This window comes from Grampus griseus (genome assembly GCF_964374135.1).
Source record: "Grampus griseus genome assembly, chromosome: 9".
In the NCBI taxonomy this organism is placed as follows: domain Eukaryota; kingdom Metazoa; phylum Chordata; class Mammalia; order Artiodactyla; family Delphinidae; genus Grampus; species Grampus griseus.
This window is the reverse complement of record NC_139003.1, coordinates 73,427,596-73,452,627: the sequence shown is the minus strand read 5'-3', so window position 1 is coordinate 73,452,627 and position 25,032 is coordinate 73,427,596. Positions and strand designations below refer to the sequence as shown.

At 35.5% G+C, this 25,032-nt stretch overlaps 1 protein-coding gene across 4 annotated transcripts in view; it reads right to left on the bottom strand.

Annotated features, from left to right (window-relative positions):
• Positions 1–340: 340 nt before the first annotated feature.
• Positions 341–25,032, bottom strand: part of SP4 (Sp4 transcription factor) — a 72,977-nt gene continuing 48,285 nt past the window's right edge. For 3 of the 4 annotated variants that reach the window (XM_082662493.1, XM_082662495.1, XM_082662494.1), the window contains one exon: positions 1,540–4,945. In XM_082662493.1, coding sequence (XP_082518619.1) covers positions 4,698–4,945 — 248 coding nt within the window. In that variant the 3' untranslated portion in view covers positions 1,540–4,697. Of the gene's footprint in view, positions 364–510; positions 599–1,539; positions 4,946–25,032 lie in introns of those variants that run through there. The other variant, XR_014297235.1, reaches the window with a different exon arrangement.

The window sequence follows — 25,032 nt, the reverse complement described above, 5'->3', positions numbered from 1 at the left end:
GATGTGGTACATATATACAATGGAATATTACTCAGCCATAAAAGGAACGAAATTGTGTCATTTGCAGAGATGTTGATGGACCTAGACTCTCATACAGAGTGAAGTCAGAAAGAGAAAAACAAATCTCGTATATTAACACATATATGTGGACTCTGGAAAAACGGTAAAGACCATCTTATTTGCAAAGCATTAACAGAGACACAGATGTAGAGAACAAACATATGGATACCAAGGGCAAAGGGCAGGAGGTGGGATGAATTGGGAGATTGGGACTGACATATATACACTATTACGTATAAAACAGATAATTAATGAAAACCTACTGTATAGCACAGGGAACTCTACTTGGTGCTCTGTGGTGACCTAAATGGGAAGGAAATCCAAAAAAGAGGGGATATACATATATGTACAGCTGATTCACTTTGCTGTACAGCAAAAACTGACACAGCAGTGTAAAGCAAATATAATCCAGTTAAAAAAAAAAATCTATGATAAAGTAAAAAGCATTACTTTTTTGGTATTTTCTTTGACTCACTCTTGGCGCCTGGTTCCTGGTTCCGAGTATGAAGTTCCTAGAAGTCCAAGAATCAAACTGGTACTACCACATAAAAAATAAAAAAATATAGAAAAAGTTTACTACTTGCATTATCCCTTTTATACAATATCATTCTGATGCTTCCAAATGTGAATTTTTCAGATAACTGAAGTTTACATTTTTAGTTTGATGCAAATCTTTTGAAAAATTTATTCCTTACTAGTCTTGTTTGGCAGAGTAGAATAAATTTAACTGTTTCTTGATTCAGGAATTGTTAATGAACACATATTATTACACTAGCCATGTCTTTACCTCAGGGTTTTACTATACAACGCGATCTACCCAAACACTATGTAAGCCTTGGTCGCTACAGATTTAAAAAGAATTTTTGGCGTCTTCTGTTAGTAGATCAATGTACTTCCCTGCTGCCTAACATCCCCTGCCCCTCACTTGGCCATATCTAATCTGTCCTGGGTTTGGAAATCTGTTAACTGAAGTTGTTATAGTAATGTATTCATTATGTCCATTAAGGTTCTGCATGAGATTTGCAGGGCTCTCCCAAGAGGAAAAGACAATAGCTTCTGCTTATAGACTGCGGCATCTATATATATGGCATACATTGCTTCTTAGTGTTTCTGTAAGCTTAAGAAACATCTTAATTATGTTTTCGTTTTTAGGTCTTCCTACAATTTCCTAACATTTACTGTTTAAAAATATTTAAGTAAAAAATGTCCCTAAATCAAATTTTAATTTCCATACATGTCTAGAGCAATGGCTACAAATTAACATGAAATTTGAATTGGTGTTCTTTGGTGGTACGTTCAGAGAAATGGTGACCAGATCTTAATACCAGGAATTATGAAGAGTTGCCAATATGTTTTCTAGTGAGAAGCATTTACTTTCCAGTGTTCATCATTATAAAAAGGTTGATAGTTCAAACAATTTATTGCTGTTTTATAGCATACATAATTAAATGAAGAAACATGTTAAACTCAAGGGAATTTTTAATAGGTTACTTGCAATTGTTATTGCAGGCAACAACTTGTACATGATTTTATTTCCAAATCCACAAAAAACAAATTTTATACAAATCAGCACTGTAAAAATGTCAATTACAGCCCCAGAGGCTTTGCTGGCAGAATAATTGTCTAAATTCTAGGATATGGGAAACAGGTTTTTTTCTGGACTCATCTTTTTTTTTTTTTCTTTTTTTTTACAAAAAAAAATTTACAAGTGAAATGTTACTACAAAACTTTTTATAAGGAATTTTTGCAAAACATTTACATTTTACCATCAACTATTTCTGTTTTAAAATCATTATGTAGATTTAATACCCTATGCTGCACATCAATTTATGTGGGATGACAACTTAGTGACATGCATAAAAAAACACCACAAGGCCTTAAAATGAAGACTTAAATACAAATATTGTTGCAATAAAACAGTTATAAAATTGAAAAATAGGACCTAAACATCATGCTTATCTAAGTTTGACAAATTAACTTTTTCTCCTAGATTACACACTTTTATTACTGCTCTCATGAGAGTGTGATAAATAATGACTTAACATCAAGTTCTAATGTAATCAGCAACACATACACAAACCTAACCAAAGAAAGTATACTGTAAGAAAAAACTATTCTAACACTGGAGTTCTACCATGATAAATACATAGCTTTGCACTGATAATTACAATAAAGAAAAGTTTTATAACAGTGGCAAAGGGAATGAACAGTGAAATGTCATTAAACAAGACTCTACTGCACATCTGTGCCCTATTACTTATAACAGCTATATCCCACTGAGTCAAATAAAGGACACTGAAATTTACGATTCTTATAAGACAGAAGAGTGGATTCAGAATGGTATGCAGAACAGACTGTCAAAAGATTTCTAATTTCAGTGGTGAAATGTGCACCTGCTAACACAAATTAATATATTTTATATGCTATAAAGCTATCCAAATTCATTTTGTTAAATTTATAATAGGCCTCATTGTTGATTAAAAAATAACTTCGGTTTCTGAGGAGCATACATAGGTATGCATTAAAATTGGTTCATGGAATAATGGTGCAGAGAGCTCATACTCGGTATTAACAACAACAAAAAGTGTCACTCTGAGGAAACATGATTCAAACATTACGAAAGTTTCTTTGCATAAAAAAATTTATAGCACTGATTGTGTAGCATAATGATAGATAAAATATATATTTGATGTTTCAGCTCCTATATAATAAAATTAAAATTAATACTACCAAATGCTCCTCTGTACCAAACAAAGCAACAAACTGATTCTGATGTTTTAAAGCCAGATACATCAGTTGTTAAGAGTACGTTAAATAAAATATACAAAACAATTTACAAAATCCAACTAAAATTTAAAGACTTTGTTACAAGTCTACAAAAGCTTTAAGAAACTTGAAATTTATAACCACAGTGTAAAAATTTTTTTTTCCTTTAATCTCAAAGCTTTTTTATACAAACTGAAAGCACAAAAGACCTTCAGTTTTATATAACGCTACAAAGGGCTGGCCTAAAGTGTACATAGTGTAAACAGTGATCATTACAGTATTTCTCCTTCATCAAAAATACAAGAAACATCACAATTTCGGAAGAGATTTCGCATGAGTAGTACTTTTCCTGAAATAATAGGGAATGCACAAGAAAACATACACCTATATTCAAACAGTCCCCAAACTAATGGTGTTAATAAACCGAGCAGTTAAAAACTTTAGTTTTCAAATGGTCAATTCCAATTCCATTATAATTCTTTGTAAATATATTTTTAAACTATTAAATATCTTACTAATATTTAAGCTACTGGTATACTCCCAATTTTTTTTATATGAAACTTTTGGCCATCTTTCCTATTAAGACCCTTGTATAAACAATGAAATACATTTTTTCTTTAGTCACTTAATTGAAATTATTCTGATTTTTAAAAAATAATTTTTGTTTCATAGTATCACATCTGTTATATATTTGTTAGGCTGTCTTCTTAGGGAAAATTCAGTTATTGGCATAACATAAAGACATTACTGTGTTATAAATTCTTAATCAGCCTCTAACACAGTGCTAGAAATAAAATGGGATTCGCTAATTTTTAGTAAAGAGGAAAACAGAAATTGTAATGTAGTTAAAAGATAATTTTCTGCTGGCCTTAAAAAAAGTGTGATAATTCTTTCTTTGGCTACCAAGTCAAAGCATAAAGAATTTTGCACATTGTCAACATAATTCATATTTACAGAATATGAAACTACAGAACGATTTAAACTCTATGCAAATATTTCCAATATAAACATTTAAAATGAACTTTGTGGTTCAACCTAGGGTTAGGAATATAATCAATCCTAACTTCAAAACCTTACCTGTTAAATTGCCTCATTTTATTTTTCTGAAGCTATTATGAGTTTTGTTTTCCCCCCAGTATTTTCCTAAGGTTTCAATCTAAAATTTAACCTAAGGTTTAGCTCTAAGTTCCTCTTGTGTCTCCAAATGGAGAAAGTACTTGGACTTCACTGATTGTCTGCATACGCACTACTACAATGTAGTGGTAATAAAGATCTGAGATGCCTCTCAGATTACTTTTTTGGAACTTACCTAATTCAACTGTTGAAGAACTTCTAATATTTAGAAAAGACGGCCAAAACTATTTTCAGTTGATTTTCCAAAAATCAAGCTAAGGAAATAAAGTATTATCTCTATCATCAGTTAACTATTTGTTTTCTGTGCTACTGCAAAAAAAAATAAATCCACATAAATTATTACTGACTGAATTTATAACAAAGTACTTTCAAAGAAAACAAGTCCAATTAAGGTCCAGCCTACAAACTACTGAGGTCTGTCTTTTTAAACATGTTAACACATGATGTTAAGAAAGGGGAAGATTCAGTTTAAAGATAATGTGATAGATCTCCAAATAACTACAACGTATAATATGGAGGAAATACTTTTCTACCTGTTTCCAGTACATCTGTTTGCTTTTTATATTTTTAAAAATTCAACACTTCATGTGCTGACCCAAAATCTTGGAATACTTAAAGAAGCCAAGAATGAAAACATGATTTCCTACTTTGTAATTCACCTGACCAGCCCATTTCCAGATTTTCAAATGTGTGTAAACTTAAGTGCAGCACTAGAGGTCTCTGTTATAAATAACTTTTCAGAATTCTTCCATGTTGGTTGAAACATTGGGAGTTGCTGGGTTTGAATCTTGAGAAATGGCTGCAACTGTGACAATTCTTGGGGAGCCAAGCACCTCTGTTACAGATGAGTCCAGTTCTCCGGAGGTAACAATGGCAAGAGCTGTCCCACCACCTTTCTTATTCTGGTGCGTTTTGACATGTTTGGAGAGATGATCACTCCGCATAAATCTTTTAGAACATTCCGGACATTCAAATCTCTTTTCACCTAAACAGAAAAATAATAAATGAATAGTAATTCACTTTATCTAAATTAAATTATAATTTAAAATAATTTCTCTTCTGGTCATACTATACTTTTGAGTAGTTGCAAAATACTTCATGTTTTTATTTTAAAATGCCATCCAACACACAGTGCAGTACATGACTTTAAAGTCATGATTCTGCTAAGAACTGAAAATAAAAGCTGTTTCCTCAGTTTCCTTATCTACAAAATAAGAGGGTTTTCTAACAGATGATCTCAAAAATCTCTTCCAGGTATAACAATACATAATGTTCAAGGCTCATATCCACCCTTCCTTAAAAACTATTGTCTAGGTTTTGAATATAATGCCTAGAGGCAGGAAATATCTTAGAACTACTTCAAATAAAATCAGTTAATAATTTTGTAGTGTACTGAGTTTCTTCACAAGGCAAAAATAAGAGTGGGGCAAACACTACATTTCAAATTTAACAGAATTTTTAGGTCTCACAGAATTAAGACTATTAGATTCTGGTACACGGAGTGATCCTTATATATTCTCTAAGTTATAAGATAGTTCTACTGGAACTAACTGCTTCTGTATTTCAGAAAAAAGTCCTTTCATTTTGTGTATAATGGGTGCAGCACATAAAAATTTGGTTAATTGGTATATTGTCACGTTCATAATGGATAAACTATTAGCTTTAGTCCTTCCCTTAAAATTGTTACTTAAGGGAAAGAAGCAATATTTTTTCCCAGTCTGATAGTAGAACTTGGATAATAAGAATATTCAATTCAGCTGGCTTCTTTTACCTGGTCCTGCTTTTGACTTACTAATAGAAAATCTATAGTGTCCATGTCAGATATTATCCCCTATTCTTTGTTTTATTTTAAAAAATTGCATTTGAGGTATCTCATTGAAATTTTCTTCCTCTTTCAGTCTTGAAAAATTAAATGAAAGGATAAATAAATAGTTGAGACAAAATTCTTAAAGACATTAAAAATAAAGGCAGTTAAGGTTTAAGGTAAAACGACTTGCATCTTATGAATGCTAACAGCCAGACAAGGGCTAAAAACAATTAAATGAGGGTTTATGTTTAGGATCAATCTTGAACTCTTTTATCTTTCAAGTTTCCCATTTTACTTCAAAAGAAAAATTCTAAGTGTAAAAATTTAAAAGCTGGAAGAAATTTTAAGGATCTTATTTTACATTTTCATTTTATAGATAGTAAGTTGGGGCTCAGAAATTAATTAATTTGCTTGGGAAACATACAATTTATTAATATCAGAGCAGAATTCAAGGCACCTGGTTTCTAGTTCAGGCTTTTTGTACTGAATCACCTGTAGTAGAGACCTCTGTTCTTTTACAGCAACAGTGGCCAAGAATAATCAGAAAGAAATCAGGTAAGTGATGGCTTGAAGGCACGAGATCATTCAGTAAACACTGAATCAATGGGTGATCAACTTGTACACACTGGCTATTTAATAAACATTTGTTAGCTGTGATATTCATGAGCTCAGTCATTTTTCAACAAATATTTGTGGAACATCTGTAATGTGCCAGGCACTGGTGATACAAATCTGAACAAGTCAGAGTCTCTGATTTTAAGAAGCTTCCGTTATCTTGAGAGAGTCATTTGTAACCACATGGAGCTACTGGTACCAAATGAGAAAGAAATTCAAGTCCCCACCTACTCAGCAGGAAACTGTAAGATAAATGAGAAATGATGGGGACATGGTTTGTGTGTGGACTTTCTAGTCTACTCCTAAGAGGTGTGGGTATCCAATTAATTTCAAGCAATGAAAGTTGGATAAAATCTCAAAATAAGTAAATTATGTTGTACAATTCAACTATCATTAGGGGAATGACATTTCAGTTTATTAACCTTTTCCACAAAGAAGTGTGTTTTCTATGGTGTAAGACAATTTCTGAATTTCTTACCTCTTAGCAAACATTATCATTATACTTTATAATATATGGATACAGGGAGGTACAGGGTTCTTGTACTAACTAAATACACTATAATATCTTTTTTGTATTTATAATTATTTTAATTATTTTTATAATTATTTTTAGTAGGGTTAATATTTTTTATAATTAATGCAACTAATTATCAAAACTGTTGATATTAGTTAGTTATGGTGGGCAAAATGCCCCAATCCCCCACAAAGATGTCTGTGCCCTAATCCCTGGAACTTGTCAATACGTTTTATTACATGGCAAAAGGGATGTAACTAAGTTTATAAAGGTTAACAAAGGGAGAGTGTTCTGAATTACCTGCGTGGGCCCAATCTAATCACATAAGTTCTTAAAAGGAGACTGCTTTCTTCAGCTGGAATCAGAGAGACGTAGCAAGAGAAATCAGAGAAATCAGAAGTGTGAGAGGAACTTGACCCGCTGTTGCTGGAGGGGTGCCACGTGGAAAGTGTGAGAAGGAACGTGGGTCACCTCCAGGAGCAAATGCCAGCCCCACTGCCCACCTGCTGACAGGCAGCAAGAACACAGGGACCTACGCCCTACAACAGCAAACGCTGAATCTGGCTGATAGCGTAAGTCTGGAAGCAGATGCTCTCCCAGAGCCTTCGGGGCGGGAACACAGCCCAGCCAACACCCTGATCTCACCTTTGTGAGAGGCTAAGCAGAGGACCCCGGCTGAACCTACTAGGACTTCAGACTTAAACAAACAGTGATATAAAAATGTGTGTTATTTTAAGCTGTTAAATTTGTGGTAGTTTGCTGTAGGAGCAATAGAGAACTGATAGTTATATAAGACACAGTCTTGAAAAAGGTAAAGCCTAATTAAAAAAAAATTACAGCTGATCTGTTACATGGATCAAGATCTGTGAAATATCTACATCACAAGTATCAAAAGCATATCAAGAAGAAATTCCAAATTTTATTTCTCTAAGAAAATCTCAAGGATGTAAGCAAAATGATTTTGGTTTAATACACTGAATATAGGGAAAAAATTGCTTATTTCACCTATATTATTAATAAAATGCCAAGCTGTATTACACAACTATTAAAATATGGTAGTATTTTAAAAGGATTTAAGTAGAAGATTCATATTTAGAAATTATGTAGATTATTTGCTAACATGATGTTAACAGTAATTTCTCTCTTTGCTGAGATTTTCAAATGGAATCATAGACTTGAAAGGATAAACGGAACTAAATCAGATCTTTTAAGCTTTATGTATTTGAGGTACCCATCAAGAGCCAATTATCTAGCTGCCATAGTTCTGCCTACAATCTCATTTTCAAAGTGTTACCCTCAAACTTAAGCTAATGTAATATATAAAACATACTTTATGGATTACTGATGTTATTTCTATGTTTGTCATTTGATAACATACCTGCATATTTATCAATTAAAATAATTTCAGGAGTGAACTGAGGGCCTATATTAGTTTCCAAGGGCTACTATAAAAAAGCAAAAACAAAAAATCACAAACGGGGTGGCTTAAAAACAACAGATATTCTCTCTCTCACAGTTATGGAGCTAGATGCCCCAAATCAAGGTGTCAGTAGCGCAATGCGCCCATCAAAGGCTCTAGAGAAGAATACTCCCTTGCCTCATCCTAGCTGCTGGTGACTTCTGGCAATCCTTGGCATTCATCGGCTTGTAGGTGCAGCTCTCCAATCTTTGCCTCTGTCTTCACATGGCCTTTTCCCCTGTGTCTCTGTGTCTTCTCCCTTCCTTACATGGATGCCAGTCATTGGATTTAGGGTGCACTAGGTCCTAAATCCTAGACACTAAGCATAGTATGACTTCATCTTAATTCATCTCATCTGCAAATAACTATTTCCCAAGAAGGTCACATTCACAGATACTGGGGATTAGGACTTAAACATATCTTTCTGGGAGGCACAATTCAACCCACTACAGGGACATTTTTAAATGTCTGGCATTTATTACAGCTAAGTAAAAAACACACCCTTTGCTCAATGAATAACTTTCAACTAAACGTCCATTTGTAGCATATATACAATTTCTTATCAGACTTTTATATATAACTCACTCTACAGAAATCATATTTTGATTTGTTCTAAAAAACCTCATTATTCAAACTGAGAAACCTGTAGTCCCTGGATCCCTCCAATGTCTATCAGGAGGAACCTATCAGTCCCTCCTGGACACTCTCCCTTACCTACTCAGCCTAGAATATCTAAATGAATCTTTTCATAAGTGCACTCAATTCTCCTCTATCATTACCTGTGGATAAAAACAAATTAAAAGGGGGAGGAATGATAATTTGAGAGAATTTATATGGCTCAAATTTTCTTGAAGTAGAAGACAGAGTAAGGGAAAGTTAACTGGGAGTGACAAGGGAATTCAGAAGACTTAAGGAGGTTTAGGTAATTGCTAAGGTAATGAGGAAGCTGAAAAAAAGAGTAAGATTGATAGGCTGTCTGAGAGACTGGATGAGATTTGAGACCATAAATTTGTAGATATCAAATGTGCATCACGAGTAATTTTTCATTTCTTCCTTCAGCAATTATCTACTCAGATATAGAAGCCCTTTGGTCATTTCATTATAAACACTTTTTTTTGTTTGTTTGTTTTTTGGGGGTTTTTTTGCGGTACACGGGCCTCTCACTGTTATGGCCTCTCCCGTTGCGGAGCACAGGCTCCAGACGCGCAGGCTCAGCGGCCATGGCTCACGGGCCCAGCCGCTCCACGGCATGTGGGATCTTCCCGGACCGGGGCACGAACCCGTGTCCCCTGCATCGGCAGGCGGACTCTCAACCACTGCGCCACCAGGGAAGCCCTAAACATTTTTTTAAAAGGCAATCTTATCTACTCTAATGGTTTTAACTATCATCTATAAATGGATAGGTACATCAAGATCCAGATTCCTAAACTATGAATTTAACATCTCCAAGATGTGCCATAGAAAGCATCATTCAACATGTCGCAAACAGAACTCATTAACTTTCCAATCCTTATAATTCTCAGAAATAAAGGGGAAAAGTCCCCCAAACTATGAAAGAGGTAATGTCAGTAAACATGGTGATCTCCAAAAATCCACTCCTCTGTGAAAGGAATCAGAAACTGGGAAAAAACAATCAAATCAACCCTTTCAGACTCTGGAAATTAATCAAGCGTTCCAGTAACTCAGGGAGTGTTTAATAAAGAAAATGTCTGAATCTTGGTAAGAAGAGCAAGTTTTGTGGTGTTTTAACTTGCCTAGTTCCATTTTCTACTCCCCAGCAGCCTGGTAGTCACCAGAGGGAACAGAACAGAGCTGGAGCCCTTTCAAAACTTCTTTCCCAAAGAATCATCATTGTTTCTTTGGAGGACCCCACTTAAAATACTTTTCTATTTAACCTTCCTTGGAAATATCCAATGCAAAAAGTCTTCTTCCGGGGTAGAGAACGGCATGTGTTTGTCTAAAACAATTATAGGAAAGTGTTTTAACTTCATGGATGTCCAAAACAATGAATAATACTTGGGCCAAACAATAAACAGACTAAACAAAAAGCTTAAAAGAAAAAGCTGACATACTCCTTGGAATCTAGAAGGCCACATACATGCTTAGGGCTGTGAGTCTACTCAGGAAAGGGCTGAGAAGAACCAAACTCTCACTTATGCCTATCCTTTGAGGTTCTGCAAAAGCAGAAAGTGAAGGCTATGGTAGCATTGTCAACTGTCTGGCTGAGTGTTGATGGGGGCTCCAACATGCACACAAAGCCTCTCAGCAAAGAGGGAGAGACTTATTGGTCCTAGGTTTTTAAAAGAAAGAATATTTGGGGCTTCCCTGGTGGCGCAGTGGTTGAGAGTCCGCCTGCCGATGCAGGGGACACAGGTTCGTGCCCCGGTCCTGGAGGATCCCACATGCCGCGGAGCGGCTGGGCCCGTGAGCCATGGCCGCTGAGCCTGCGCGTCTGGAGCCTGTGCTCCAGGACGGGAGAGGCCACAACAGAGAGAGGCCCGCATACCGCAAAAAAAAAAAAAAAAAAAAAAAAAAAAAGAATATTTGAAGAAATGATGGCTGAAAACTCCCCAAATTTGATGAAAAACATTAATATACACATTGAAGAGGCTCAGTTAACTTCAAGTAGGTTAAGTGAAAAGAAATTCACACTGAGACACAATAATCAAACTGTTTAAAGTGAAAAACAAAGACAGAATCTAGAAAGCAGCAAAACAGAAGTGACTCATCATCTACAAGGGATCATCACTAAGAAAAAAGCTGATTTTTTTCATCAGAGATCACGGAGGTGCGAAAGCAATGGGATGATATATTCAAAGAGATAAAAGGAAAAACCTGTCAATCAAGAATTCTATATACAGAAAAATTATCTTTCAAAAATAAGGATAAATTAAGATGTTCCGAGATTAATAAAAACTGAAGGAATCTATCACTAGCACATCTGCACCTATAAGAAATACTAAAGGGAGTCCTTCAGGCTGAAATGAAAAGACACTAAATGATAACTGGAATACACATGAAGAAATAAAGAACACCAGGTAAAGTAACTACATAGATAAATATAAAAGACAGTGTAAATACATTTTTTACTCATTTTTCCTGCATCTAGTTCAAAACACAACTGAATAAAACAGTAATTACAAATCTGTGTTGATGGGTACAATATACAAAGATGTAATTAGTGAAAGAAACAGCAGAAGTGGAGGCAGAGCTATGTAGGAGAAAAGCTTTTGCGTGCTATTGAAATAAAGTTGGTATTAATCCAGACTAGACTGTTTTAAGATGTGAACTGCAATCCCCAAAGCAGGCAACCACTAAGAAAATAACTTAAAAAAACATACATACATACATATATATATATATATATATATGTATGTGTGTATATATATATATGCATACATATATACATACACATAAATACATACATATATTAAAAGAAATTACAAGGTAATTAAAATAACACATGAGCAATATTTGTTTAACACAAAATGTCAATAATGGAGAAACACAGGAACAAAAAAGATAAAAGACATGAAGACAAATAGAAAACAAATACCAAAATGGCAGAAGTCCTTAGCAGTAATTGCATTAAACATGAATGTATTAAACACTCCAATCAAAAGGCAGAAATTGACAGACCGGATTAAGAAAAAACATGATACAACTATATGCTTTCTACCAGAGGCTCACTTTAAATTCAAAGACATGAATAGGCTAAAAGTAAAAGGACAGAAAACTGATACATTGTGCAAATAGAGTCGGAATGGCTATATTAATATTAGAACAATAAGATAAAAATTACTACTAGAGACAAGTAAGGATACTTTATAATAATAAAAGTGTCACTCCACCAAGAAGATATAACAATTAGAAACATGTATGTACCTAACAACAGAGACCCAAACCATAAGAAGCAAAATCAACAGAATTGAAGGGAGATAGACAATTCTACATTATACCTATCGCTTTCCTGAATTCTCCATTTCAACTGGTAGTAGTCATCATTGGTACCTTTCATCTCTTTTCTCACATCTAATTAATCACCAAGTCCTGTCAATTTTATTACACAAACATCTCTTAAACTGGTCCCAAATATACCTTACAACTTGTTTTAGTTGGTATCTTACCAAAAGTCCTTACTGTCTTTGCTGATTGGTCTCAAAATTATTCCCTATAAATTTATCCTCCATACAAATACTAAATGGTCTAAAATGAAAAGGTGACCATCTAATTATCTGCTGAAAACTTTCAATGGTTCCTCATTTCCTATGGCTGCAGAAAAGAACAAAATCAAATAGTACATAACATCCTACTGACCTCTGCCTACCTTTTCTGTTTTATCTATTGCCACAAATATCATGGTTCCCAAACACTGAACTGCTTGTAGGTTCTGACATATCATACTTTCTTTCTTGTATGAGTTAGATTCTAGTCCAGGTGACTCTACTCTACCTCCCAGTCATATAATTTTAGGCAACTTCTCTCTCCAATTCTCAGTTTCTTCATTTTTAGCTGGGAGTAACAGAAATACCTACCTCATATTATTGCTCAAAGGATAAAATGAGAAAATGGATTTTAAAAAAGCATTTAGAAACCCAGCACACTGAAGGGGATCAGATACGTTAACTACTACTGTTACTGCCTGTCTGTATTTGTTTACTGCTTCCATGGCTCATTCTTCCCCATTATTAAATAACTCAACTTGGCTCAAGGAACTAAGCTTCTCATTAGTCCTTATTTATAAAATGATGGAATTGCACAAAATCATTTTCAAGAGTCCCTCTGGCTCTAACTCTTATCTTTTTTTTTTTTTTTTTTGCCTTACGCGGGCCTCTCACTGTTGTGGCCTCTCCCGTTGTGGAGCACAGGCTCCGGACGCACAGGCTCAGCGGCCATGGCTCACAGGCCCAGCCGCTCCGCAGCATGTGGGATCTTCCCAGACCGGGGCACGAACCCGTGTCCCCTGCATCGGCAGGTGGACTCTCAACCACTGTGCCACCAGGGAAGCCCAACTCCTATCATTCTTGATAAAGAGACATGTTTCATGACATTGAGGCATATGCATGAGGCTGAGCAGGAAATTCTTTGGATTGTTAAAATAAAAATAAACTAGAAAATCTCTCTCCCTTTTTAGACTGCAATTTCGCAAAGATAAGAGTTGTCTCACACTTCTGAAAATGTATTAATTTACATACAGTAAAATTCATTCTTTCTGCTACATAGTTCTATGAGTTTTGATAAATGCATTAAGTCATGTAGCTATCTCCAAAATTCAAATGTAGAAGAACTGCTGTCACTTCCAAAAACTCCTTCATGATGTCTCTTCAGTCAAACTCCCTCCTCCATCACACACTAGAAAACACTGATCTGTTCACCTTTTGTATAGTTTTGATTTTTCTATTACATCATACAAATGGAATCATTCAACAAGTAGCCTTTTGATGCTGGATGCTTTCACTTAGCATAATGCATCTGAATTTCATCCATGTGGTTGTGTGTATTAATAATTCATTCCTCTACGTTGGGGAAGAGTACTCCAATGTATGGATATACCACAATATTTCATCCATTCACCAGCTGAAGGACACTTGGGGTGTTTCCAGTTTGGGTGATTATAAATAAATCTTCCATATATATTCAAAGGTGGGGTGAATACTTGGGAGTGGATGCAAGGTCATATGGTTAAGTGTATGTTTTAACTTTTATAAGAAAATTCCAAAATGTTTTCCAAAGGTGCTGTGTCATTTTGCATTCCCACCAGCAAGGAAGTTCCAGTTCTGCAATCTCCCCGGTACTTATAATTGTCAGGGTTTTGGTGTCCTTGTTTTTTATTTTAGCCATTCTAATAGGTGTATACAGGTATCTTGTTGTGGTACTAATTTGCATTCCCCCAAATAAAAGACGATGTTGAACATCTTTTCGTGTGCTTATTTGCCACATGTATAATGTTTAGTGAAGTGTCCAGATCCTTTGCCAATTTTTAAAAAGTGTACTGTTGTTCACATACTGTTGAGGTTTGAGACTTCTTTATATATTCTAGATAAAAGTGCATTGTCAGATATATGATTTTCAAATATTTTCTTCCAGTCTGTGTCTGGTGTTTTCAGAATTTTTCACAGAGCAAAAGTTTTCAGTTTTTATGAAATCCAGTTTATCAATTTTTCTTTTATGGATTGTACTTCTGATGTTGTATTAAAAACTTTGGTCTAACCTCAGGCCACAAAGATTTTATCCCATATTTAAAAGGTTTTACAGTTTTAGGTTTAGATTTAGGTTTGAGTGATTCTGAGTTAGTTTTTATAAAACATATGAGGTATGCAGGTCAAAGTTTCTTTTTTGCATGTGGCTGTCCAACTCTGCCACATTTTGTTGCTGAAACTTCTGTCTTTCCTTTTATTGTAAGCATGCTTACCTTTACTCCACGGATGATGGTTATAATATCTGCTTTAAAGTCTTTGTCTAATAATTCTAACTTGTGGATTATCTTGTATCATGGTCAGATACAGAGTATGTTGAGTAATTTTGGATTGTATCCTGGACATTTTAAAAAATAAATTTATTTATTTATTTTGGTCACATTGGGTCTTAGTTGCTGCACGCGGGCTTTCTTTAGTTGCGTTGAGCAGGGGCTACTCTTCGTTGGGTGCGCGGGCTTCTCATTGCAGTGGCTTCTCTTGTTGCGGAGCACAGGCTCTAGGTGCGTAGGCTTCAGTGGTTGTGGCACGTGGGCTCAGTAGTTGTGGCTCACAGGCTCTAGAGCACAGGCTCAGTAGCTGTGGCTCACGGGCTCTAGAGCACAGGCTCAGCAGTTGTGGTTCGCGGGCTCTAGAGCGCAGGCTCAGTAGCTGTGATGCACGGGCTTACTTGCTCCGCGGCATGCGGGATCTTCCCGGACTAGGGCTGGAACCCGTGTCCCCTGCATCGGCAGGCAGACTCTCAACCACTGCGCCACCAGGGAAGCTCAATAAAGTATTTTTTAATTAAGGTATATGTATTATTTTTTTAGATGTAATGCTACTGTACACTTAACAGACTACAGTATAGTGTAAACCTAACTTTTACATGCACTGGGAAACCAAAAAATTCATGTGACTGGCTTTACTGAGATATTCACACTTCATCAAGGTGGTCTGGAACCGAACCTGGCATATCTGAGATTTGCATGTAACGATGGGATTGGATCATAACTCTATAAATAAATACTCATGAATGCATACCATAGTGGTAAAAATAAATGTCTGAATAAACAAATAATTGGGGAAGAAAGTATAGATAGATCTTCCTTATATAAGAGTCACAATTAAAAATTGTACAAACGTGAGGGAAATAGAAAATGACCTTTAGTACATCACAGTAACATCACACAGAACATCACATTGTATCTGCAGGCAAGATACAGGTGGGCGGGGTGATGCACCACACCAGCAAGAAAGTCGCCACGGACTCCGACATCCCACGGACTCTGACACCCCACGGACTCTGACATCCCACAGACGATATCAGGCGTCCCCCGCCCTTAACTGTCCCAGTCTTTTCTGCACTGGTCGTGGGACGTGTAGGAGGGACTCGGGGAGACCCCAAAAAGCTGGATATGGACTCAGTGACCTTTAAGGATGTGGCTGTGAACTTCATCCTGGAGGAGTGGGCTCTACTGAATCCTACACAGAAGAAACTCTACAGAGATGTGATGCAGGAAACCTTCAGGAAGCTGGCCTCAGCAGGAACAAAATGGGATGGTGATGACATTGAAGAGCAGTACAAAAACCAGGGGGGAAAACCAAGAAATCATATGACAGTGAGATTCTCTGAGAGTAAAGACAGTAGTCCACGTGGAAGAAACTTCAACCTTACTCCACCTCTTGATCAGAACAAGAAAACTCCTGGATTAAAACCATGTGAATGCAGTGTATGTGGAAAAGTCTTCATGCATCATTCATCTCTTAATAGACTCATGAAATGTCACACTGAACACAAACCTCAAGATTTTTAAAAAATATGATCAGGGCTGTATAATACATATAAATGTAAGGAAAGTGGGAAAGTTTACAAATATTACAGTTCCTTACAGAGGCACTCACACAAGAACTTACACAGGAGAGAAACTGTATGAATTCCAGCAATGTGGAAAAAGTTTCAGTAATCATTCATCAAGGTTTCCAAACACATGAAAGAGTTCACTCTGGAGAGTAGCCCTATGAATATAAGCAATGGCATAAAGGTTTACGTTCTCAAAAGGTTTCCAAAAACACGAAAGAGATCACACCGGAGAAAAACCCTATGAATGTAAGGAATGTGAAGAAGCATTCATTAACCCCAGTTCTCTTCAAATACATGAAAGGAGTCACAGTGGAGAGAAACCATATGTGTATAAAACATATTGTAAAGCATTTAGTATTCCCAGATAGCTTCAAGAACATCAAAGAACCCATACTGGAGAAAAACCCTATGAATGTAAAGTATGTGGGAAATCCTTCGCTTCCACTTACGTTCAAGTGCATGAAAGAGCTCACACTGGACAGAAACCCTATCAATGTCAGGAATGTGGGAAAGCCTTCGTTTGTCCCTCAGGCATTTGAAGGCACAAGAGACTGCACACTAGAGAAAAACCATATAAATGTGAAGAATGTGGGAAAGCATTCAATATCCCAGTTCTCTTCACATACATGAAAGGACTCACACTAGAGAGAAACTGTATGTGTGTAAAACATGTTATAAAGCATTTAGTATTCCCAGATAGCTTCGAAAACATGAAAAAAAACATACTGGAGAAAAACCCTATGAATGTAAAATATGTGGGAAAACCTTCAGTTCCACTTATGTTCAAGTGCATGAAAATAATTCACACTGGAGAGAGACCCTATAAATGTAAGGAATGTGGGAAAGTCTACATTTTTCTCTCTCAGGCATTCAAAGACACATGAGCCTGCACACTGGAGAGAAACCATATAAATGTGTAGAATGTGGGAAAGCATTTATTATTCCCAGTTTTCTTCAAACACGTGAAAGGACTCACACTGGCAAGAAACTGTGTGTGTGTAAAATATGTTCTAAAGCATTTCGTTTTTCCAGTTCTCTTCAAAAACATGAAAGAACTCATACTAGAAAAAACCTATGACTGTACAATATGTGGGAAAACTTTTGCTTCCACTTATGTTCAAGTGCATGAAGGAATTCAAGCTGCAGAGCAGCCTTATGAATGTAGGAATGTGGGAAAGCCTACATTTGTCTTAGGCATTCAGAGACACATGCATACTACACAGAAACCATGTAAATATGAAGAATGTGGGAAAACCTTCTCTGATCTCTCTACTTTGCAAAAGCATGAAAGGGTTCACTAGATAATAAATCTAGTTTTTATAGAGCCTAGGAAAGACTTCAGTGGGCCCACATACTTATATGTGAAAACTCTCATGAGAAACAAATATAAATGTCAGTAACGTGAGGTAACTTGTTGGAAAGTAATCCAGGAATAATGTTTTAGAAAATCTTCAATATAAAAGACTTGTTATAAAAATTTATAAATATGTGTGTTTACTAAGGATCTTTATGAAAGTGTCTTTCTTGACATTGGATTTGTACTAGTTACCTTCAAAAATGAGTATTTAGGTGAGGTAATTCTGTAAGTCATCTTTTAATAATAGTTCATAAGGTTAAAAGGTAGCAATTTTTCCTTTAATCAGATAATGATATTTTCTCTTTCCATTTTTAAGTCTGTTGGACCTATGGGTGATTGAAGTGTATTTTTTTTTTTTTTGACATCTTTGTTGGAGTGCGGTTGCTTTGCAGTGGTGTGTTGGTTTCTGCTTCGTGACAAAGTGAATCTGCTGTACATATACGTATATCCGCATAAAGTGTAGTTCTAATATGCAATTAGGCTTGGTATTTGTTGGGATTTTCCTACTGGCCTTGGGTGGCAGTTCTCGAATATCCTTAATCTATTATATATACCGTACCTTTATTACAGAAAGATCTTTTTTGGGGGGTGGTGAGTATAGGAGCCTTTTTCCATTTTCTCTACTATTAAATACTTGGAATAATTTTTTCTGTATGGCCAGGTTGTCAAAGGGTGTACATTCACGTAAATTATGTTTTTCCATTTGCTTCTTCATTCCTTCTGACTGGTATTTGGTGAATAGACTTTGAAGAAGAGAGACTTGTGATAGGACAAAAAATTTAGCGTTGGAGATATCCTGCCTGTGAGTAACGTTAGGACCTAGATTTTCCAGAATCTATCCCCTTTGTGGTTCCATGTTAGAATTCACCAATAGCGTCATCTGTGTGCAATTTAAAGGCAGATGAGAAGGCATACTTCAGATTTTGGAGCCACCACGCTGGGAGAGAGACAGATACATAGGAGGTTTGAGGACACCACCTTTCATCCTATTTTCCAGATTCTGGGTCTTTGTATTCAAGAATATCCTCAAAACCACCAACAACTGTTTGATTCCTGTTATCAGAAGTGTAGTTTTCCTCTGATGTCTTCACAATTCTACATAAAAATCTGTCAGAGTTTGAATTTTTCTGTGAGGCATCTTGTGTCCAGTTGGAAAATAATTCAGAATTTCATGGTTGGGAATATTGTCAGATTACCCTTCTGTAGATTTACAGCTTCATCATGTCTAATTTGTGTAGGAAACACCTTATGCTGTTAACATTGTTAGTGAGTATGTTTTCCTGATTCACCATACATTCACAATGGTGCAGCGATAAACAAGGACATGGGAGTTTGCTGCACTGTGCAGTGGCTGCCTTGACCCACTCCTTCAATGTGAGAATAAGCCCCTTCCTCATATCAGGAAAAGTATGGGTGCTTTCTGTTACTTGTAGCTGAATATAATCCCTCTTTGTTTTCAGTTATGTTTGATGGTACATGATTAAAAGTCTGTTCATGTTTTGGCGAAAGAAATGATTCTGTAGTTGTTTCAGAGAGAGATTTTATCAACTCTTTCCTCAGCTTTCGTATGCTAACAAATATTGTGGTTTTTATTTCCTCAGAAAATATATTAAAATACCCATTATAATTATGGATATTCAGGAAAAAAGAAAAGATACAATGAGGAATGCTAAAAGTGAAAATAGTATTTTCTTTAAAGAGAAAGAGGACATTTGTGCAGACTCAAAAAATCTCCTCTAAAATATTTACTAATTACTGTGGTTGTGTTCATTTAAGTCCACAGATTCTTTGATACTCCTCCCTCTAGGAGGTGGAGCTTAATTCACTTCCTCTTGAATATTGAATGGACTTAGTCACTTGCTTCTAATAAACAAAATATGGAAAGGAAAAAAGAAAAACTTCACAGTGGAGATACCTGGCAAACATTATCTTAACTAATTCATCAAGGTTAACATCACCAATAATAAGACATATTGACATCATGTACTCCCTGATATGATGCGATTAGAAGGACAATAATGTCTGTGATATTCTTCCCAGCAACAATTCATAACCTCAATGTACTCATGAGAAAATATCAGACAAACCCAAATTGAGGAATATTCTACAAGATACTTAACCTTTAAGTGTCAAGGTATGAAAAGACCAGGAAAAAAAATGAGGAAATTTCATAGACTGCAGGAGACTAAAGAGCCATGACAAATAAATGCAATGTGGTACTCTGGACTGAATCTTGGAATAGAAAAAGTATATTTGTAGGGAAGCCTTAACTGATAGTATTGTACCAATGTTAATTTCTTAACATTGTGCTATGGAAGACATCAGTTATAGAGGAAGCTGGGTGAAGGGTATTTGAGAACTCGCTATATTATCTTTGCAACTCCTCTGTAAGTATAAAGTTACTTCAAAATAAAAAAGTTATAAATAAATAAAATAAATAAGTTCCTTAAAGCTGAAGAGGTAAAATTAGGTCACCTACAAAAAAATATGAGAAGAGAACAATGAACTTCTTATTAGTAAAACAGATGCAAGAAGACAACAGAGCAGTGCCATTAATGTTTTAAGTGAATATAATTTTCAACCTAGAATTCTGTATTAGCCAAATTATCAATGAAATGGAAAAGTAAAATAAAGGCATTTTCAAACAAATTTACTTCTGTATGCCTTTTTGTAGGAAGCATTTCATAACGTTTTCCAGAAACCAAGGGAATAAACTAAGAAAGCTGAAGATGTGAGATCTGGAGAACACTGGATCCAAACCATTAGAGCAGGGAAGAAAAGTCTCAGGATTACAGTTGTGCAGCAGCCCTAGACAGGAATCAGTGTTTGAAAGGAAAGCTGGAGTCCTCCAGGAATAAGGAGAAACCTGATGGAGTTGATACTTTTCTTGAAAAGTTAAAATAACAAAAGGAGGTAATAAAGTTAACCAATGCGAAGGGGAAGAAGGCAATTTGAAACTTCAGGGGAAAAAAAACAAAAAATACACAGGAAAGGACAGGTAATCACAGTCCATTACATAATGTAATTATTATTTATTTACTAATTTTCAACTTTAAAAACTAAGCTATAAAAAAACGAAGGCAGTGGTTATTAAAGAAAATGTAAGCATTTTAACATCAAGCGAAAGAGAAGAGATAGTAAAAGTTTAGGTGAGAGAAGTTAAAAGGTGAAAGGGATGGAAACTGAAGGACAGACATGGTAATACGGTATCACAGAGTGGTGAGTCATGAGACAACATTTGGCCTGCACACAGTTAAAGAAAAAATGCAATGTCATTGATGGTGTAAAGTCAGATAAATTATTTTGGGGGAGTACTGATTTCTGTCAGTTTACAACTGAGTGTTCATTTTTTTAATTTGAAATATGGTGATGTATAATACTGAATAAGTTACAGGTGTACAATATACTGATTCACAATTTTAAAGGTTATACGTCATTTATAGTTATAAAATATTGGCTATATTCCTCATGTTGTACAATATAACCCTGTAGCTTATTTTATACCTAATAGTTTGTACCTCTTAATCCCCTACCCCTAAATTGTACCTACCCCCTTCCCTTTCCTTACTGGTAACCACTAGTTCGTTCTCTATATCTGTGAGTCTGCTTTTAAAAAATTATAGTCACTAGTTTGTTGCATATTTTAGATTCCACATATAAGTGATATCATACAGCATTTGTCTTTCTCTATCTGACTTATTTCACTTCATGTATTGATCGACACTTAGGCTGCTTCCATATCTAGGCAACTGTAAATCATGCTGCTATGAACATTAGGCTGTGTGTATCTTTTCAAATTAGTGTTTTGGGGTTTTTTTTGAACACATATCCAGGAGTGGAATTAGTTGGTCATATGGTAATTCTATTTCTAGTTTTTTGAGAAACCTCCATGTTGTCTTCCAGAGCAGATGCACCAATTTACAGTTCCACCAAGAGTGTACAAGGGTTCCCTTTTCTCCGCATCCTCACCAACATTTTTTATTTGTATTCTTTTTGATGATCGCCATTCTCACAGGTGGGTTTGATTTGCATTTCCCTGATGATTAGCAACACTGAGCAGCTTTTCATGTGCCTACTGGCCATCTGTGAGGTAAATTCTTAACTCTTAATGCAAGAATAGTCAGTGTCTAATATTGCTGTATCAATAAATAACAGTGTAAGCATATTATACAGGTATGCACAGCCATCACAGGGTGAATAAAAAAGTAAAAATAGTTAAAGGATTAAACATGATTTTCTCCAGGGAGCAGATGGGGTGGGCCAAAGAGTCTGCTTAACAATCCAAGCTCTTCTACATGATTTGATTTTTAAATACCATATCCATGTATCTTTTGAAAAAAAATTTTTATTTTACAGAAAGCAAAAAAAAAAAAATCTGCACTATTTTCAACAGTGAATAAAAATAACTCACTTGTCCACTCATAGTAAGATGATAACTGAATTTCTACTTAGTGCAGTGGTTGGGCATTAGAGAAAACAGTTACTGCCATGAATGACCAAGGCTTTCAACTTAACATATAAAATGCTTAATCAATACTTATTTATTTCAAAAGACTTGTTTCATTTTCTTTTCAACAACTTTAATAAACACTTAGAATGAAAGTTACTTGTACTACTTCTTTAAAAGTAAAAGGTATCTGATGTTAAGCCAAACACTTCAAAATAACATGTTTAAATAAACAATTTTGTGTATGATGTATTCAAGATGTCTGAAACACTGAAAGTAAGCTGTAAGTATATTAAATTCTGAATTATTCAGGTTATTAGAAGACAATAATGGTGTGGACCATTTAAAAAGAAGAAAGAGGGCTTCCCTGGTGGCGCAGTGGTTGAGATTCCGCCTGCCGATGCAGGGGACGTGGGTTCGTGCCCAGGTCCGGGAGGATCCCACATGCCACGGAGCGGCTGGGCCCGTGAGCCATGGCCGCTGAGCCTGCACGTCCGGAGCCTGTGCTCCGCAATGGGAGAGGCCACAGCAGTGAGAGGCCCGCATACCGCAAAAAAAAAAAAAAGAAGAAAGAAATTATGCTTCCAACTCATTAATCTTTTGAAGTAGTTTATATAAATCCTTCAGTAAATCTGCCTTGTGTTATCTGTATGAGTATGAATGTGCAACAGAAAGGAACTTTAGAAACTCATCGCTTCTCAAACAAAATGATGAAATCACAATGTGAGAGGTTCCAAATTTTCTTGGCTTCCCTAATCTGCCCCACTGTTAAATCAGGGCAGAAATACTGCATCCACTCATACTGACATAAACAGCACAGTATTTTTCTAGAACAGACATCAATATTGTTATGGGCTTAATTTTTTTTTTTAACTGTATTTTTTTTTTCTATTTTCTTAGTGGTTACTCTAGGGCTTACCTCTGGACAGTTTACTATACTGTCTTCCTGTCCCATCCCGGTAAGTTGTCCCCAGGAAAGGTCCTGGGCAGAGCGTGTGGGCAGGAAAGTTGCCTGAAGAAGGATGGCCTTGGACGATGGGGCACAGGAGGGAGGACTGAGGCACTGAGATGGCCACAGGGTGGCAGCCCCAGTGATAGAGAGGCTGCAGCTTTTTTTTTTTTTTGCGGTACACGGGCCTCTCACTGTTGTGGCCCCTCCCGTTGCGAAGCACAGGCTCCAGATGCGCAGGCTCAGCAGCCATGGCTCACAGTGGGCTTAATTTTTAATCACAACATATTTGCCAATATGAAAGGTGAGGTGGCATTAGAAACCCAAATGTAATACCATACAGAGTTTTTAAAACTTTTTTTAATTAAAATTCTTATTTTTAATATAATGTTAACTCAGTGATTGAGCCATTACACTAAGACTCTTCTGTGTTACTAAGTTGTGTGCATATCAAACTAAGTAATTTTTACTTATCACTTTAAATAGATTTAGCAACCATTATTTCTTCTCTGAGACTATTTTCTAATCTGTAAAATGGAGCCAATTTCTAGCTTACAGTGCTTCTGTTAGAATTAAATGAGCTGATATATTTGAAACATCTGATATTCAGTAGTTGATCAATAAAAGTCAGCTCTAGTTCCCCTTTTGTCCTACATGTACCTTGATACAAGTTAAAGTTTAATGTCTAATTCAAAAAAATCTACCCAAATTATTACTTTATTCAATAATTAAACATTGAGTCCCAAATATATATACCAGACATGTTCTAAATAGAGAAGGTCAGTGTTATATACCAAAACAAGGAAAACTGCCCTACCAGATATCAAGACTTAATATACGCTTCTGGTAATTAAAACAGTATAGTATTACTGTAGGAAGTGACAAACAGACAAAACAAAGGACTCAGAAATTGAGCCATTCTTAAAGAGGACATCAACATATGAGAGAAGTTCCATTACATATCAATGAAGAAAGAACTGGACTATTCAAGAAATGGCTTTCCACATGAAAGAAAAACAAAATTTTATCCCCTTTTTAGTCCATCATCAAAAAAAAAAATTTTTTTAGACTAATAAACTTACACAAAGAAAACCTTAAAGCCAATTAGAAGAAAATGTTTTTAAAAACGTTATGACCTTGAGATAGGAGAAATTTTCATTTTAAAAAAAAGCAAAATGCAAAGGAATATATTTACATATCCTTATATTTTACTAACTAAAAATATAAAACTTCCATATGACAAAAGATAGCACTAAGATAAAAAGATAGCAATACTGGGGAAAATTGCAATATATAATCAGTAAGAAAAAGGAAAACAACAACAACAAAAAAGATCAAAAGAATCAACAGAAAACAAAATATAAATGACCAATAAACACAGGAAAAAAGATGCTTATCTCACTATAATCAGGAAAAATGCTAATTTAAAAAATTAAATAGAAACCATTTTAGACTGACAAGAACTTTCAAAGCCTGATGCTACTGAGTGAACATACAGCCAAGTGGAAACTCTCAATCAACACTAGTGAAGTAGAGATGGTAACAGCCACTTTAGAGACTCTAGTGGTTATCTAGCAAAATCAAACATACACATTCTCTAAGATCCAATAATTCTACTTCTTGTACATGTTCACTGTATGTTCAAAGTAGTAAAGTTTGTGACAGCAAAAATCTTGAACTCATCTAAATAGTGTGGGAAATGGATCAATACAGTGTAGTAGAGTCATGTGATAGAACACTACATAGCAGTTAAGAGAAATAGACATGTATTCATACACATATGTACACATATATATGAACTTGGATAGATGTCAAAACATAGTAAGTAAAATTATACTGTAATATATCAGTTACATAAAATTTCATAGAAAACACAAAACAATATTC